This window comes from Mobula birostris, chromosome 23, assembly GCF_030028105.1.
Source record: "Mobula birostris isolate sMobBir1 chromosome 23, sMobBir1.hap1, whole genome shotgun sequence".
Taxonomy (NCBI): domain Eukaryota; kingdom Metazoa; phylum Chordata; class Chondrichthyes; order Myliobatiformes; family Myliobatidae; genus Mobula; species Mobula birostris.
Window position 1 is genome coordinate 38,295,459 of NC_092392.1, and position 18,539 is coordinate 38,313,997.

Genomic DNA, 18,539 nt, shown 5'->3' on the forward strand with positions numbered 1-18,539 from the left:
CTTAATTAATAGCTCATCTCCTTCCACCTTAGGCCACGAACTTATCAATCACCCCTGATGAGTTATTAATTTCAAACTTTCTGCATAATCACTCAGAGTTGAACGGCATGTGCATGTAGCGAGAGCTGTACAACTCATCTCCTTCTACCTTAGGCCACGGACTTATCAATCATCCATCTGTGGACACTTTCTGGAGGTCCAACAGCCGTATGCTCCACGACTGCTGGACTAAGTGTGCAAATGTAGGAGGGGCCTATATTGAAAAATAAATGTGCTAGGTTTTCTAAAATTGACTCCTTCTACCTTAGGCCACGAACTTATCAATCACCCCTCGTACTTTGAAATTTGAAGAGGAGGTGCTTGCTGTCTTAAGGCAAATTAGGCTGGATAAATCCCCAGGGCCTAATAATACTTTCCCTCAGACCCTGCGGGAAAGTATTCCAAGGGACTGGATATACAAGTATTTGGATAGACAGGGACTGATAAGGGACAGTCAACATGGCTACGTGCATGGTAAATCAATCTTAGTTTTCCAAGGAAGCTACCAGAAAAGTTAAGTGAAGAAAAAGCAGTGGACGTTGTCTACACGGGCTTTAGCAAGGCATGGGAGGTTGGTCAAGAAGGTTCAGTATTCAAGGTGAGGTAGTAAATTGGATTAGATATCGCTTTGACGAAGAACCCAGAGAGTGGTTGCAGATGGTTGCCTCTCTGACTGGAGGCCTGTGACTTTTTTTTGCAGGGATGTCCACTAGTTCCATTGCTGTTTGTCCTCCATATCAACAATCTGGATAATGTGGTGAACTGGATCAACAAATTTGTGGACGATACCAAGAACGGGGGTGTAGTGGACTGTGGGGAAGACTATCAAAGCTTCTAGTGGGACCTGGACCAGCTGACGAGGTAGACTGAAAAATGGGAGATAGAATTTAATGGGGACAAATGTGAGGTGTTGCACTATGGTAGGCCTTACATGGTAAGCAGAAGGGCACTGAGGAGTGCGATAAAACAGAGGGATCAGGAAATATAGATCCATAATTCCTTGAAAGCATCACAGGTAGATAGGGTCGTAAAGAAAGCTTTCAGCCTAATGGCCTTCATAAATCAATGTTTTGAGTACAGGAACACACACAAAATGCTGGTGGGACACAGCGGGCCAGGCAGCATCAATAGGAAGAAGTACAGTCGACGTTTTCGGCCGAGACCCTTCGTCACGTCCTTTAATCTAGACAAGTGTCTAGATTACTAGATTACTTTATTACACAAAGACTAAAGCCAATCAAAGGAGGTTGTATACTGAGTGCTTCACAAGGCTATTTGCTGTAATTGATACTGAGTTATACTAACCAAGTATAATACATGTATCTGCATTTTTTTTTAAATGGTCAGACCACTCAGAGGTGTGCATTTCTCAGTAATACCAAAAAACATTTGACATTGGATAACGTCGTAAAATATTGGCAACTGGAGAAGAGAAAATGGCAGCTAACAAGATGATATCTGTCAATTAAATAAGTCCATGATCTCATTCCAACTCGATTTCAGATTGTGGGCAAGTGCTATCCAAGAGAAGCAGCAAAATGAGACAAAATAGATGAAGGCAAAGTAGATGTAAAAAAGTGGTTAAACAGCTGATAATTCAATCACACATATACAAGTAGTATTTATCTCAGGATGTCAGAGAAGCATATGGTCCGGTTCCCTCTAATCCCTACCCGTTTATATGCCTAAAGCATCTAAACATTATATTAATAACTGCTTTTGCTACCTTCCCTGTCAGGCATTGAAAACTGTAAAGTAGTAACTCAGCTCGAATGTCTCCTTTCAACTTTTCCCTTTTCAGCTTAAACCTAATGCTCTCCACTATGTGACATTTGCACCCCAGGAAAAAAAAGAGTAACTACCAGATCTATGCCACTCAGCATTTTTCAAACACATTAGGTCACCACTCCATCTCTGATGCTGAAGAGGAAACGATCCAAGTTCTTCTCTCATAGTTGTTAACTCTGCATTCCAAGCTACATCCACTGAACCTTTTCTGAACCCTCTCCAAATTCTTCATACACCTCCTATCATGTGACAGCCAAAACAGCGCAATACTCCAAATGTGGCCTAACAAAAGTTCAATAATACTATACAATGACTTCCCAACATTAATACTCACAACTGACTGGGTGGCAGGGTGGCGATACATCTCTACCAAAGGAAGTGTAAGACACTCCTTCCCTCCACTAGCCTGCAGGTCAACTTTACGCAAGGTGAAACACCTGCTTAGCACCCCTCCCCACCCCCAATCAGGGTCACATAAAGCCATGGGAGCAGGTGGTGGATAGTCGTTTGAGCAGCTGGTGCATAGCACAAGTGCTGGTTGCGTGACCAATGATACCAGGCAAACAGTCTCTGAAGAGTATTGATAGTGGCTGGGGTCACCCGTCTTAGACAATAGGTGCAGGAGTAGGTCATTCGGTCCGTCAAGTCAGCACCCCCATTCACTGCGCTCATGGCAGATCATCCACAATCAGCATTCAGTTCCTGCCTTATCCCCATAACCTTTGATTCCGCTATCTTTAAGAGCTCTATCCATCTCTTTCTTGAAAGCATCCAGAGACTTGGCCTCCACTGCCTTCTGGGGCAGAGCATTCCACATATCCACCACTCCCTGGGTGAAAAAGTGTTTCCTCAACTCTGTTCAAAATGGTCTACCCCTTATTCTTAAACTATGGCCTCTGGTTCTGGACTCACCCATCAGCGGGAACATGCTTCCTTCCTGCCTCCAGCGTGTCCAATCCCTTAATAATCTTATATGTTTCAATAAGATCCCCTCTCAGCCTTCTAAATTCCAGAGTATACATGCCCAGTCACTCCAATTTTTCAACATATGACATTCCCGCCATCCCGGGAATTAACCTTATGAACCTACGCTGCACTCCCTCAATAGCAAGAATGTCCATCCTCAAATTTGGAGACCAAAACTGCACACAATACTCCAGGTGTGGTCTCACCAGGGCCCTGTACAACTGCAGAAGGACCTCTTTGCTCCTATACTAAATTCCCCTTGTTATGAAGGCCAGCATGCCACTAGCTTTCTTCACTGCCTGCTGTACTTGCATGCTTGCTTTCAATGACTGATATACAAGAACACCTAGATCTCATTGTACTTCCCCTTTTCCTAACTTGACTCCATTTAGATAATAATCTGCCTTCCTGTTCTTACCACCAAAGAAGATAACCTCACATTTATCCACATTAAACTGCATCTGCCATGCATCTGCCCACTCACCCAGCCTGTCCAAGTCACCCTGCATTCTCATAACATCCTCCTCACACTTCACACTGCCACCTAGCTTTGTGTCATCTGCTAATTTGCTAATGTTACTTTTAATCCCTTCATCTAAATCATTAATGTATATTGTAAACAGCTGCGGTCCCAGCACTGAACCCTGCAGTACCCCACTGGTCACCGCCTGCCATTCCGAAAAGGACCCATTAATCGCTACTCTTTGTTTCCTGTCAGCCAGTAAATTTTCAATTCATGTCAGTACTCTGCCCCCAATTCCATGTGCCCTAATTTTGCCCACTAATCTCCTATATGGGACTTTATAGAACATAGACATAGAATAGTACAGCACAGTACAGGCCCTTCGGCCCACAATGTTGTGCCAACCCTCAAACCCTGCCTCCCATATAAGCCCCCACCTTAGATCCCTCCATATACCTGTCTAGTAGTCTCTTAAACTTCACTAGTGTATTTGCCTCCACCACTGACTCAGGCAGTGCATTCCACCCACAAACCACTCTCTGAGTAAAAGACCTTCCTCTAATATCCCCCTTGAACTTCCCACCCCTTACCTTAAAGCCATGTCCTCTTGTATTGAGCAGTGGTGCCCTGGGGAAGAGGCGCTGGCTATCCACTCTATCTATTCCTCTTATTATCTTGAACACCTCTATCATGTCTCCTCTCATCCTCCTTCTCTCCAAAGAGTAAAGCCCTAGCTCCCTTAATCTCTGATCATAATGCATACTTTCTAAACCAGGCAGCATCCTGGTAAATCTCCTCTGTACCCTTTCCAATGCTCCCACATCCTTCCTATAGTGAGGTGACCAGAACTGGCAGAGTACTCCAAGTGTGGCCTAACCAGAGTTTTATAGAGCTGCATCATTACATTGCGACTCTTAAACTCTATCCCTCAACTTATGAAAGCTAACACCCCATAAGCTTTCTTAACTACCGTATCCACCTGTGAGACAACTTTCAGGGATCTGTGGACATGTACCCCGAAATCCCTCTGCTCCTCCACACTACCAAGTATCCTGCCATTTACTTTGTACTCTGACTTGGAGTTTGTCCTTCCAAAGTGTACCACCTCATACTTCTCCGGGTTGAACTCCAGCTGCCACTTCTCAGCCCACTTCTGCATCCTATCAATATCTCTCTGCAATCTTTGACAATCCTCTACACTATCACCCATGGTTCCTTCACCCTACCATTCTTTATTTTCCTCACCGGGACAAATTTATCCCTTACATCCCGCAAGAGATCTCTAAACATCGACCACATGTCTATAGTACATTTCCCTGCAAAAACATCATCCCAGTTCACACCCGCAAGTTCTAGCCTTATAGCCTCATAATTTGCCTTTCCCCAATTAAAAATTTTCCTGTCCTCTTTGATTCTATCCTTTTCCATGATAATTATAAAGGCAAGGGAGCGGTGGTCACTGTCCCCCAGATGCTCACCCACTGAGAGATCTGTGACCTGACCCGGTTCATTACCTAGTACTAGATCTAGTATGGCATTCCCCCTGGTCGGCCTGTCCACATACCGTGACAGGAATCCATCCTGGACACACTTAACAAATTCTGCCCCATCTAAACCCTTGGAACTAATCAGGTGCCAATCAATATTAGGGAAGTTAAAGTCACCCATGATAACAACCCTGCTATTTTTGCACCTTTCCAAAATCTGCCTCCCAATCTGCTCCTCTGTATCTCTGCTGCTACCAGGGGGCCTATAGAATACCCCCGATATAGTAACTGCTCCCTTCCTGTCCCTGACTTCCACCATACTGACTCAAAAGAGGGTTCCGCTACATTACCCACCCTTTCTGTAGCTGTAATAGTATTCCCTGACCAGTAATGCCACCCCTCCTCCCCTTTTTCCGCCCTCTCTATCCCTTTTAAAGCACTGAAATCCAGGAATATTAAGAATCCATTCCTGCCCTGGTGCCAGCCAAGTCTCCGTAATGGCCACGACATCATAATTCCATGTATGTATCCAAGCTCTCAGTTCATCACCTTTGTTCCTGATGCTTCTTGCATTGAGGTACACACATTTCAGCCCTTCTACCTTACTGTCTTTACACTGTTTATTCTGCTTCTCTTTCCTCAAAGCCTCTCTGTATGTTAGATCTGGCTTTACTCCATGCACTTCTTTCACTGCTCTATCGCTCTGGGTCCCATCCCCCTTGCAAATTAGTTTAAACCCTCCCGAACCATGCTAGCAAACCTACCTGCAAGGATAGTGCTCCCCCTCGAGTTCAGGTGCAACCCATCCAAACTGTACAAGTCCCACCTTCCCCAGAAGAGATCCCAATGATCTAAAAATCTAAAACACTGCTCCCTGCACCAACTCCTCAGCCACGCATTCAACTGCCATCTCCTCTAATTCTTACCATCTCTGTCACGTAGCACTGGCAGCAATCCTGAGAACGTCACCCTTGAGGTCCTGTTCTTCAGCCTTCTGCTTAATTCCCGAAACTCACACTTCAGGACCTCATCCCTCTTCCTGCCTATGTCGTTGGTCCCAACATGTATCACGACTTCTGGTTGCTTTCCCTCTCGTACCAGGATGTCGTGCACCCGGTCAGAGACATCCCCGGACCCTGGCACCCGGGAGGCAACAAACCATGCGGTGTCCTTCTCACGTCCACAAAATCTCCTGTCTGCTCCCCTGACTATACAGTCTCCAATGACAACAGCTCTCCTCTTCTCCGTCCCACCCTTCTGCACCACAGGGTCAGACTCAGTGCTGGAGGCCCTGCCACCATGGCTCACACCTGGTCGGTCGTCCCCACCAACAGTATCCAGGATAGTAAACTTATTATTCAGGGGAATGGCTACAGGGGTGCTCTGCACCACCTGTCTGCTCACCTTCACTTTCCCCCCTCTGACTGTCACCCAACGACCTGCTTCCAACAGCCTAGGTGTGACTACCTCCCTGTAGCTCTCATCTATGACTGCCTCATTCTCCCTTATGAGTCGAAGGTCACCCAGCTGCTGCTCCAGATTCCTACACGGTCTTCCAGATCGCCTTTGACTTTATCAAAGGCTTTCTGAAAGTCCAGGTACATTACATCCACTGGCTCTCCCTTGTCCATTTTCATAGTTACATCCTCAAAAAATTCCAGAAGATTAGTCAAGCACGATTTCCCCTTCGTAAATCCATGCTGACTGGGACCTATCCTGTTACTGCTATCCAAATGAGTCATCATTTCATCTTTTATAATTGACTCCAGCATCTTTCCCACCACTGACATCAGGCTAACCGGTCTATAATTCCCTGTTTTCTCTCTCCCTCCTTTCTTGAAAAGTGGGACAACATTAGCCACCCTCCAATCCACAGGAACTGATCCTGAATCTACAGAACATTGGAAAATGGTTACCAATGCGTTCACGATTTCTAAAGCCACCTCCTTAGGTACCCTGGGATGCAGACCATCAGGTCCAAGGGACTTATCAGCCTTCAGACCCAACAGTCTAACCAACACCATTTCCTGCCTAATATAAATTTCCTTCAGTTCATCCATTACCCTAGGTCCTTTGGCCACTATTATATCTGGGAGATTGTTTGTGTCTTCCCTCGTGAAGACAGATCCAAAGTACCTGTTCAACTTGTTTGCCATTTCCTTGTTCCATAAGACCATAAGACCATAAGGCAAAGTAGCAGAAGTCAGCCATTCGGCCCATTGAGTCTGCTCCGCCACTTTATCATGAGCTGATCCATTCTCCTATTTAGTCCCACTCCCCCACCTTCTCACCATAACCTTTGATGCCCTGGCTACTCAGATACCTATCAATCTCTGCCTTAAATACACCCAATGACTTGGCCTCCACTGCTGCCCGTGGCAACAAATTCCATAGATTCACCACCCTCTGACTAAAAAAGTTTCCTCGCATTTCTGTTCTGAATGGGCGCCCTTCAATCCTTAAGTCATGCCCTCTCGTACTAGACTCCCCCATCATGGGAAACAACTTTGCCACATCCACTCTGTCCATGCCTTTCAACATTCGAAATCTTTCTATGAGGTCTCCCCTCATTCTTCTAAACTCCAAGGAATACAGTCCAAGAGCGGACAAACGCTCCTCCTATGTTAACCCTCTCATTCCCGGAATCATTCTAGTGAATCTTCTCTGTACCCTCTCCAACGTCAGCACATCCTTTCTTAAATAAGGAGACCAAAACTGCCCACAGTACTCCAAGTGAGGTCTCACCAGCACCTTATAGAGCCTCAACATCACATTCCTGCTCCTATACTCTATTCCTCTAGAAATGAATGCCAACATTGCATTCGTCTTCTTCACTACTGACTCAACCTGGAAGTTAACTTTAAGGGTATCCTGTACGAGGACTCCCAAGTCCCGTTGCATCTCCAAACTTTGAATTCTTTCCCCATTTAAATAATAGTCTGCCCGTTTATTTTTTTCTGCCAAAGTGCATAACCATACACTTTCCAACATTGTACTTCATTTGCCACTTCTCTGCCCATTCTTCCAATCTATCCAAGTCTCTCTGCAGACTCTCCGTTTCCTCAGCCCTACCGGCCCCTCCACCTATCTTCGTATCGTCAGAAAACTTAGCCACAAAGCCACCTATTCCATAATCCAAATCGTTGATGTACAATGTAAAAAGAAGTGGCCCCAACACGGACCCCTGTGGAACACCACTGGTAACCGGCAGCCAACCAGAACAGGATCCCTTTATTCCCACTCTCTGTTTCCTGCCAACCAGCCAACGCTCTATCCACGTTCCCCATAATAAATTCACCCGTTTCTGTCTTCAAGGGCCCAATTTTGGTCTTAACTGTTTTTTTCCTTTTCACATACCTAAAGAAGCTTTTACTATCCTCCTTTATATTCTTGGCTAGTTTACCTTAGTACCTCACTTTTTCTCCGCGTATTGCCTTTTTAGTTATCTTCTGTTGCTCTTTAAAAGTTTCCCAGTCCTCCGGCTTCCCACTCATCTTTGCTATGTTACACTACTTCTCTTTTATTTTTCTACTGTCCTTTACTTCCCTTGCCAGCTACGGCCTCCCCTTAGGATCTTTCTTCCTCTTTGGGAAGAATTGATCCCGCACCTTCTGCATTATTCCCAGAAATACCTGCCATTGTTGTTCCACTGTCATCCCTGCTAGGGTATTGTTCCATTGAACTTTGGCCAGCTCCTCCCTCATAGCTCCATAGCTTGTAAAGACACTGCCCAGAAGGTGGCAATGGCAAAGCACTTCTGTAGAAAAATTTGCCCACTATCATGGTCAAGACTACGATCACCCATATCATACAGCATGGCACAAAATGAATGAATGAATGAATGCACAATCGATGAAGGCAAGCATGGTGTAGCCACTTTTACCACCCTATTCACTTGTGTTGCCTCTTTTAGAGACACCAAAAGACCCTGCTGTACATCAAAAGTTCCAAATATCCTGCCATTTACTATATGCTTTCCTCCAACATTTGACTTCTGACAGTACAACACTTCACACTTGTCTAGATTAGACTTCATCTGTTACATTTCCATTCACATTTCCAGCTGGCCTATACCCTGCTGCATCCTTGTCAAGATTCCTCACAAGCCTTAACACTATCAATTTGTGGCTACTGCAGGCTTACAAGTCATACTATTCACATTTTCATTCAAATCATTAATATGTGGAACAATCAACAAGTCCCAGCACTGATCATTGTGTAATATTACTGGTCACAGACCTTCAGTCTTCTCCCACTACTATCTTCCATGACCAATCCAATAAACAAAAATTTGTCAATATTTTGGATCAACCTACCATGAGGACTTTGTCATATCTTTTACTGAAGTCCATGTTGACAACATCTACAGCCCTACTTTCCTTAATCATTTGATAATCCTTGAAACATTCAAGTTTGTGAGAGAGGACCTTGCATACTGTCATACTGACTGTCCCTCATTAAGTCCATGCTTTTTAAGATGCTTGTAAATCCAGTCCCGAAGAATATTATGCCTTACTCTTCACCACCACTGATTTAAGGCACACTGGCAAACAAAATCCTGGTTTGCCCGGCTGCTCTTCTTAAACATTAGAACAACATTGTGTATTTTTCAGTATTCTGGCACCTTGCCTGTGGTTTAACAGGATTCCAAAGTTCTCTATTGTGACTGCAGCACTCTCTAGCCTTGCTTATCTCAGTATCCTTGGATAAATCCCATCAGGTACTGGGGACTTAACCACCTTCGTATTTCCCTACCTCTTCTTCTTTAATGGTGACAATGTTCTAAAATGCAAGATAGCCACATAGACTCACCATCATCCATACTGTCCCCTCTAGCGACTAGAGATACAATATACCATTTAAGGACTTCAATCACTTTCTCCAAACCCACACACAACTTGTCTCTGAGTGATGTACACTTTGCTCCTAATCTAAATGTAAAACACCTATGTATTCTACTTGCCATGGACATTATGGTCTCTTTTAGCCTTCCTAATTTCTTGTTTAAGCCCTTCCGAGTTTTCCCCCAATGCCTTGTTTGTTTTTCAAGTCTTTAAAAGAAACAGATATCTAAACAAATGAGTCTAGGCAAGTATTGTATCCGGCTATGCAGTCCTATATATATTTTCAATTTTAAAATAATTTAAAATTTAAAATTCACACCTACTTTGAATGCAACAGAGGATCTATTGGAGGATGCTGAGCTCCATAAACATGTTGTATACTGCAAAGTAAAAGTGATAGGATCAGTGCAATGTCACAGGAAATTAAACAACAAACCATGGTTATACGATAGTCTTTCAGGTAATATTATCCACTATATATGTATTCATTTTTCTTTTCCCAACAGCCCAGTAATAAAACATTCTGTACACCCACCCAACACATAATGGCACCTCTTTTCCCTTCCTCAAAGCATATTGACATTCTTACCCCTGCTAAAATTTCACAATGACTTTCTTCCTTCCTCACAACAGATATATTTGTCTTCTTGTCCTTATCACTCAGACCATCCAGAAAGCTTCACTCGTCCATGTTTTGAGATCAATTTGGTACATATTTTAAAAAAATAATGCATGATGTAATGTTATTCTTTAAATTAACTCTACATACAAAAGTCAAATTTTAAAATGTATGTAACAAAACTGTTGGAAACTAGTTCAATTTTCAATTCCCTGGGTCTCGTCAGTCAAATCATCAACATATATGTATCTTCAAAGTCCAACAAAAATGTGCAATGGAAATGCAAAATGCCTTCGTTTCCCCAAAAGTGAAACCAAAGAACTGGAAATCAAACAGCAAGCTACCTTGAACAAACTACACAAATATTTATTTCACATAATCCAGAGTTTAGATTTCCTGCAGCAGGTAACAACTTTCAACCTGCAAAGCCTTTCCACCATCGACACTGCACAAGTTAGAAGCAGATGAAACTCCATAGGCACTGCCCAAGAAAAAGGCATCTGAAAAAGGCACCCTAAACATTCAGCCTCCCCATGAATATTCTAAATAGTAGAAACATGCATGCATCATTTGCAAAAAAAATCTACAATTTTTCATCAAGGTTGCTTCCGCAGCATTTCCAAGGTGTTCAGGAAGACGTGGTCAACAGACACACAAACATGAGAATCTACTTGTTCTTCATCAAATCACACACCATGCTAACCTGGAAATACATTCCTTCAGGGTCTGACTCACAGAAATCCCTACCACTCAGCACGATATAAATACCTTCGTCAAAAGAATGTTAACACTACAACAGGCGAGCTCCATTTTCCCAAGGATCATTAGAAATAGATATTAAGGGCCGGCTGGTGGTGCAATGACATCGGTGCCGGACCTAGAAGCGGAGGTTCCCGGGTTCGAAAGCAGTCGGGTCCGCTCCCGAGTACGCTTTCCATCCGTGCCTGGTTGAGTGTCAAGATCGCAACTGGACCTCGTACAATAAAAGGAAAAATACTGCGAAAATGTTTGTGTGAGGAGTGGCGTGGCATCTCTCTCTCTCTCTCTCTGCACCTTGTAAAAAGCCATGAAAAAGACATCATCACAGACGCACGGACACCCGCACGCACACGCAGACGCGCACACATGCAGGCAGCACACGCCAAAAAAAAAAGAACAGATATTAAATGCTGGCCTCGGGAAGTGACCCTCACATTCCAGGCAGAAGTGCCTAAAAGCACATAGCACTAGACTCAAGGACAGCTTTATCTCACTGAATAAGACTACTGAATGGTTCCTAGTACAATAAGATGAGCTCCTAACCTCTCAATCTACCTCACTATGAGCTCATGCTTCATTGTCTACCGACACTGCACTTCATAGCTGTTACATGTTATTCTACATTCTGTTGTTTTACTTTGTACTACCTAAATACAGTGTGTAATGATCTGATCTGTATGAAAAGCATGCAAGACAAGCTTTTCACTGTCCCTCAGTACATGTGACAACAGCAAAGCAATTTTACCAGACAGATTCCAAACATTATTTTCTAAAATATCAGAAAGAAAATGTGAGAAATATTTTACCCTTATTCCTGGTGCTATTCATGGAGCTCTGAACAGCTTAATTAAATTTTTAAAATTTTAGAATTACTCTATTAATACCGTGATCTAAGAAAATACAGCTCTCTTATTGTACATTTATTAAGTATTTTTAAATATGTTAATAAGTGCACTTATATTAAAAACATCAATTTAAAAAGTCCAATTTATTTGTCTCCCCCCACCCCTTCAGCTTTACCTCATTTTCCTGGCACAGCCTAGCACAGTAGCACACACAATAGACTCACTGTTAACTACTGCAGAATAATTTGTTTGGTTCAATCAAAGCATAACCATGTAGCACCAAAAACATAATTTCTGTTTTTTAAAAAAAACCTGTATACAGTTTAAACCTTTGTTAAAGTCTCTAATTGTGTACATACAAACCTTCCTGAAAACAAATTCCAAGAATGCTGCAGTTTTAGAGATATCTCCCAACTTTTTAAACAGGCAGAATAATAGGAAGTTCAACTAGAAAGTTAGGAGGGCACTTAACGAGAACACTCAAAGAGATATGCTTAAAGACACCCATGAATACCGATATCATAGAGAACTTGTTGTCTAACATTCTGGTCGCTCATCTCTGAATCAAGACCACCAATAGTTCATGTTCAAATGCAATACCAGATTAAAAGGGCCAATCACCATTCTGAAAGCTCAAGCTTGAAACATTTGCACCAAGATGCACAGCTCCAACTGTAAGCTACATCCAGCTATTACAGCACAACAATTCAGACACTTTAACATTGACATCATTGCAGACTGACCCAAAAGATTAAGGCAAATGGGATTCATGGTCACTTGGTAGATTGCATACAAAATTGGCTTGGCTAGTGAAGACAGAGGGTACTAGAAAAGTGATGTTATTCTGACTCAAGACCTGCAAACAGTGCCGTTCTACAGAGATCCATGCTGGGACCTCAGTTTGTGAGGTAACATGCAATGATTTGAACAAAATTTCAAGTTGACAGAATAGTAGGTTTGCAGATGACATGAAATTGCCAGTGTTGTGGATAGTGAGAAAGTTATCAAAGGATTTAGTTCAATTTAGATCAGTTGGAAATTTAGTTAGGGAAATAGCATATAGTGTTTAATTAATGCAAGTGAGAGGGGTTGCACTTTGGTCAAGCGTAACTGACTTTACTGAGGAGGATGGAACATTGTTTAGAGGCCAAACAGGCGGTCAGGACATCAGGAATAAAATCACCTGGCACTCATAACGGTTGCCCATATACCAACTCAGCCACAAACAACGGCAGGTCCTGTTTTGGATCAGTTCTGAGTCCCAGCAGGACCCATTTGAGACACTCATGCCAACACTCATCAGTCAGGGAAGCCCTGAGAGCAGCCTTTAAGGAGCAGTGAAACAACTCACATCAGCCATTGGACCATGGGTGATACTCATTGGGCAGTGATGTAGTCTAATGCCAAGGTTTTAGACCAATGCAGCCCAGAGATCTGATATGAATTGGGGACCATGGTCAGAAGAAATATCAGATGGGTGCCAAACTGAGCAACCCGGGTGCTGATGAATGCCTGAGCCATGCCTGTGACCATTGTCAAAGCTAGAGAAACGACCTCCGGCCACCGTGGTAAGGAGGCATGTGAAATGTCAGGAGGAGGAAAAGAGGACCAATAAGGTCCACACTGACATGGTCAAACCATTGCTCAGGAACTCAAAGGTGCCAAGGGCACCTGGAGTATGATGGCTAATTTTTGCCTGCCGGCATCCAGACAGGCTGCAATCCAACCACACATGTTCTTTCTAAGGTGGTGCCACACGAATTTTAGTGCAACCAGTTTCTGTGAGGCCTTCCAACCTGAATGCAAGAGGCCACTGTATGCAGTCATAAGCCGTCACCTCCAGTTTGCGGGCACTATGGGGCAAGGCTGCGCAGTTGAGACATCGCATAAGAGAGAACCCCAGGTTCCCCAAACTTAATGTCAGCTGTCCGCAGGCCCTGACTGCTGTTCAGTAAGCCTGGAGCTCTGGGTCAGTAGTTTGGTCTGTTGCCATACTGGCATAGTCAACCTCTGAATATGGGACTGGCAGTGAAAGGTAATCAGTCATGGCATTATCTTTCCTCGTGATACGTTGAATATCAGTTGTGAACTCTGATACATAGGGGGTAGTGAGAGAAATACATCCGATAGCAATGCTGGTGGAAGGAGATCTAAAAGGAATGCTTAAGAGGCTTTTAAACAAGTACATAAAAAGGATGTAGACCATATGCAGGCAAATGAGATTTGTTCAAATTAACATGGACATATGATACACATGGTGAACCAAAAGGCCAGTTCCTGTCTTGTTTTAAGTTTCATTACCAAGGGAGCCAGTTCAACAAACAAGGTAGTTGATTCACCTTCCTCAGAGCAAGCTTTGCTGTCAACTTCGAGTACCTTAGTGAATCTCCCTATGGGATACATGAATTCTTATGATCTACAGTTTGAGGGTCATAGATAAGGGAGACAGCCAAAATGTTTTTCCCCATGGTGCATTCAGTCATTATGTGCCGTGCCGTAAAACATGACCAAGCATGATCTTGACCATGATTGTTCTCGGCAAATTTTTCTATGGAAGTGGTGTACCATTGCCTTCTAAGAGACAGTGCCTGTACAAGATGGGTGACCCCAGCCATCATTAACACTCTTCTGAGATTGTCTGCCTGGTGTCAGTGGTCACATAACCAGGACTTGTGATATGCAGCAGCTGTTCATATGACCATCCACTACCTGCTCCCACGGCTTTACGTGACCCTGATCGGGGGGGGGGGGGGGGGGTGGCGTGGAGATGGTGTTAGGCAGGTGTGACCTGCAGGCTAGCAGAGGGAAGGAGCACCTTACACCTCCTTTGCTAAAGATGCATCTCCACCTTGCCTCCCAATTAAAAAGGCAAAGGCAGAGGTTTATGGTGAGAGGAAGGAATAAACTAATTGACATTGGGGGGAGCCAGGGGTAGGGTTGGTGGAATGACATGAGAAGCACAAAGAAAGGAGTATAGGTAGAGTGAGTTAGTTTGAATGGGAAATTACAATGTTCATACGATTGGACTGTAAAACACTGAAGAATATGTCTACGAAGCACTGTTCAAGTTGGTGATTGACCTCACATTGGTATTGGTAGTGCAGAAGACATTGGACTTGACAGGTCAGTGTGGGGACAGGAATAGGAAAACAAAATGGCTGCCACCATTATACAAAATGAATAAATGATCTTGTAGTACAGATAGAGGTTGGCAGGTATGATGTTGCGGGCATCGCTGAGTCGTGGCTGAAGGAAGATCACAGTTGGGGGCTTAGCATCCATGGATACACATCGTATCAAAAGGATAGGCAGGTGGGCAGAGGAGATGGGGTAGCTCGGTTGGGAAAAATGAAATCAAATCCTTAGAAAGAGGTGACATGGGATTGAAATATACAGAATCTTTCGGGTAGAGTTTAGAAACTGAATGAGTAAAAGAACCTGATATATAGGGCTAACAGTAGCCAGGATGTGGGCTACAAATTACAACAGGAGACAGAAAAGGCAAAGTGAAAAGTGCAATGTTGCGATAGTCATGGAGGATTTCAATATGAAGGAAGATGGGGAAAATCAGGTTGGTGCTGGATGCCAAGAGAAGTAATTTGTAGAATGCCTATAAATTAGCTTTCTCAAGCAGCTTGTGGTTGAGGCCATCAGGGGAATGGCAATTCTGGATTGGGTGCTATGTAAAGACCCAGATGTGATAAAGGGACCCTTACAAGGCAGTGATCACAGTATGATAGAATTCACCCTGCAGTTTGCATCATTATTACAGTGGAGTAAAGGGAACTCCAAAGGCACAAACGAGGAGCTGACCAAAGTTAACTGGAAACGGACACTAATAGGGAATATAGCAGAATAGCAAAGGTTAGAGTCTCTGGGAGCAATTCAAAAGGTGCAGGATAGATACATCCCAAAGAATTAATTTCCTAAAGGATGAGGCAACCTTGGCTGACAAGGGAAGTCAAAGCTAACAAAAGCAAAAGAGAGGGCATATAATAGAACAAAAATTAGTGGGAAGTTGGAGGGTTGGGAAGTTCAACAGCAAATCAACAGAAGACAACTAAAAAAACCATACGGAGCAAAAAGATAAAATATGAAGCTAAGCTACCTAATAATATAAAAAAGGATACAAAAAGTTTTTCCGATATATAAAGAGTAAAAGAGTGGATATTGGGCCACTGAAAAATAATGATGGAATGTAATGGGGGTGAAAAAAATGGCAGAGGAACTTGAGAATTTTATATCAGTCTTCAGTGTGGAAGACATTAGCGGATTTCCAGGAATGCAACAGTGTCAGGGGGGCAAAAGTGAGTGTTTTTGCTATCACTAAGAAGAAGGTGCGTGGGAAGCTGAAAGGACTGAAGGTAGATAAGTCACCTGGACCTGATGGACTACATTCAAGGGGTCTCAAAGAGGCAGATGAAGTGATTGTGAAGGCATTAGTAATGCTCTTTCAAGAATCACTACATTCTGGAATGCTTCTGGAGGACTGGAAAATTGTAAATGTTACTCCACTCTTCAAGAAGTGAGTAGGGAGTAGAAAAGAAATTATAGGCCAGTCAGCCTGATTTCAGTGGTTAGAAAGATGGTAGGGTCTACTATTAACAAAGAGGTTTCCAGATGCTTGGAAGCACATGATAAAATAGCATAGTTTTCTCGAGGGGAAAACTTGCCTGACTGATCTGTTGGGCTCCTTTGAGTAAATAACCAGCAGGATAGACAAAGGAGAGTCAGTGAATGTTGTGTACTTGGATTTTCAGAAGGCCTTTAACAAGGTGCGGCATATGAAGCCGTTTAACACGATAAGAGCCTATGGTAATACAGGAAAGATACAAGCATGGATAGAATTTGGTTGATTGGCAGGAGGCCAAGAGTTGGAATAAAGAGGGCCTTTCCTGTTTAACTGCCGGTGACTAGGGGTGTGCTGGTGTTGGGATCGTTTCTCTTCACATTATATGTCAATAATTTGGATAAAGAATTTGATGGCTTTGTGGATGATATGAAGAAAGGTGGAGCAGAAGATAGTGTGAGGAAGCAGGGTGTCTGCAGAAGGACTCAGACTGATTGAGGGAATGGGCAAAGAAGCGGCAGATGGAATACAGGTCTCCCCCGCCATCCGAAGGTAGAGCGTTCCTATGAAACGGTTTGTAAGCCAGAATGTCGTAAAGTGAAGAAGCAATTACCATTTATATGGGAAAAATTTGTGAGCGTTCGCAGACCCAAAAAATAACCTACCAAATTATGCCAAGTAAGACATAAAACCTAAAATAACAGTAACATATAATAAAAGAAGGAGTGATATGATAAGTACACAGCCTAAATAAAGTAGAAATACTTTTCTACAATCATTGCCGCACTGTTCTCCATAGCAAAAATTCATGCAAGCGCTGTTGGCAGAAACACTCTCTCCGTAACCTTTAAGCTATCAAGCTGCCAAATCATACAAAATAACACATAAAAATACACAGCCTATATAAAGTAGAAATAATGTATGTACAGTGTAGTATCACTTACTGGAATCGGGAAGACAGCGTCCAGCACACTGATTATGGTGTGTTAGGCTGGGTCGTTGCAGGTTGGGGTGGTGCAGTGGACCCCAACCTCCAGGCCACCAAACAATACCGATCCACAAAGAATGCAGCGGTACAGTGGTAGCTGGGACGCACCCAGCACACCTTTAAGGAAAAAGCCTAAATAAACAAGCTAATTGATTAGGTGCCGCCCGGCACGTAAATGTCGGCCCAGATCAGAGGAGACGCAATCAGCAATCGCCTCTGATCTGGGCCGACAATTAAGTGCCAGGCGGCACCTAGTCAATTAGCTTGTTTATTTCGGCTTTTTTCTTAAAGATGTGCTGGGTGCGCCCCGGCTACCGCTATATTCTCCGCGGCAATGTATCTGTCAGTGGCCCAGGGGTTGGGGTGGTGGAACACTGGGGTGTCATCTCATCGTTGTCTGTTTCCATCAAGGCAGGCAGGTTATCTTCATGCCTGCCTGTCTCCATGTCAAAGGTCGAGGTTCATCATCTGCTGTGGCTGATGTGGAAGGCTTGAAAAACGACAGTATGCTTGGCTGCTTATCCTCGCGCATTTTTCTATCATCTCACGCAGTTGCTTCACGTTCAGTTCCTGGATGACTTCACTTTCGGTCTGTTCGCTACTGCATTCGGTTTCAATTGTTATACTTTCCTCTTCCAATTGCATCAGCTCTTGGTCATGGGATGCCAAAACCTCTTCAACATCATTTTCGACAACTTCCACAAGCCAAACTCACTTTGTCCTTACTTCGTTCACCACGATCAAAACGCTTAATTATGTCTAGTTTTACGCTAAGTGTAACACCCTTATGAGCTCTTCTAGGCTTTTCCGATACCTTAGAACTCACCTTGCTGGGGACTTCCGGTAGAGCTCATGGAGTGAAGTCGTGTTCTTGACTCGCTCCATTACCTCTGAGTTTTTTTTCTTATGATCAGCTATATTTTAATTAACCATTAAGGCACCGACTTTTACAATATTTTGAAATAAATTGGGCTCTTTGATAATCGGATGCTTTTAAGGTCTGCTATGTCAAAGAATGGAAAAAACGGGAAGGACGGCAAACCTCTGGTTAGACCGAAAGGTACCGATTTTCCTTCGACTGAACCACCGGTGACTTTGAAAGCTATATCGGATCTAATTCAAAGGGAAATTTCAACCTCTATTACGGAGCTGAATCGTGCGGAAATTTCAA

General features: G+C 43.4%; 1 protein-coding gene across 4 annotated transcripts in view; it reads right to left on the reverse strand.

Annotated features, from left to right (window-relative positions):
* tbc1d22a (TBC1 domain family, member 22a) overlaps positions 1-18,539 on the reverse strand; it is a 335,257-nt gene that overhangs the window by 299,194 nt on the left and 17,524 nt on the right. For 3 of the 4 annotated variants that reach the window (XM_072241880.1, XM_072241879.1, XM_072241877.1), the window contains exon 2: positions 9,911-9,967. The exons of the other annotated variant lie outside the window; for it this stretch is intronic. In XM_072241880.1, coding sequence (XP_072097981.1) covers positions 9,911-9,967 — 57 coding nt within the window. The remainder of the gene's footprint in view (positions 1-9,910; positions 9,968-18,539) is intronic. 4 annotated transcript variants of the gene reach the window in all.